The sequence below is a fragment of the Oncorhynchus tshawytscha genome, linkage group LG19 (genome assembly GCF_018296145.1).
Source record: "Oncorhynchus tshawytscha isolate Ot180627B linkage group LG19, Otsh_v2.0, whole genome shotgun sequence".
In the NCBI taxonomy this organism is placed as follows: Eukaryota; Metazoa; Chordata; class Actinopteri; order Salmoniformes; family Salmonidae; genus Oncorhynchus; species Oncorhynchus tshawytscha.
The window spans coordinates 54,119,272-54,120,047 of NC_056447.1; the positions used below are offsets into that span (position 1 = coordinate 54,119,272).

Genomic DNA, 776 nt, shown 5'->3' on the forward strand with positions numbered 1-776 from the left:
CCTCTCTCTCTCCATCTCTAACTCCTCCACTTTTTCCTATCTCTAGCTCCTCCCCTCTGTCTTTCCATCTCTAGCTCCTCCCCTCTCTCTCCATCTCTAGCTCCTCCCCTCTCTCTCCATCTCTAGCTCCTCCCCTCTCTATCTCTAGCTCCTCCCCTCTCTCCTATCTCCCCTCTATCTCCTCCTCCCCAGGGCCCATATTCATAGTAGGGGTGCTGATCTTGGATCAGTTTTTCCTTTAAGATTATAATGAGTTGATCATAATGGAAAGGGGGATCTCTCTCTCTCTCTCCCCTCTCTCTCTCTCTCTCTCTCTCTCTCTCTCTCTCTCTCTCTCTCTCTCTCTCTCTCTCAAAACGTCACTAAAGTGCTCTTACAAAGACTGAGCTAACTAAATACCACGGTAAGCGCTTCAAGGATAGAACAGAAGGACATACAGGTGTTTGTTTGAATACTGAAGGGCATAAAACCTGGCATCATAATGGCTTTAAAAAATAATGAAGACAACAGCGATGTGTGAATGGTTTCAGACAGGGGTGACAGACTGGGTCAGTTACCAGGCTAGGAGAGGGTGAATGGTATCAGACTGGGTCAGTTACCAGGCTAGGAGAGGGTGAATGGTATCAGACAGTTGTTTGTTTCTGTGTTTCACTGTGAGAGTGTGTCTATGCTATGCATGTGTGTGTGTGTGTGTCTGTGTGTCGGTGTGCATGACTTTTGCTGGTCTTCATAGTCAGTACTTGGGAACTTTGGTGTAATCCTCCTGGACAACACTC

The 776-nt window shown here is 47.0% G+C and overlaps 1 protein-coding gene across 2 annotated transcripts in view; it reads right to left on the reverse strand.

Annotated features, from left to right (window-relative positions):
• Window positions 1-294: 294 nt before the first annotated feature.
• LOC121840102 (CD82 antigen-like) overlaps window positions 295-776 on the reverse strand; it is a 51,493-nt gene continuing 51,011 nt past the window's right edge. For both annotated transcript variants that reach the window (XM_042301897.1, XM_042301898.1), the window contains exon 9: window positions 295-776. This exon is cut by the window's right edge and continues 35 nt beyond it. In XM_042301897.1, coding sequence (XP_042157831.1) covers window positions 734-776 — 43 coding nt within the window. In that variant the 3' untranslated portion in view covers window positions 295-733.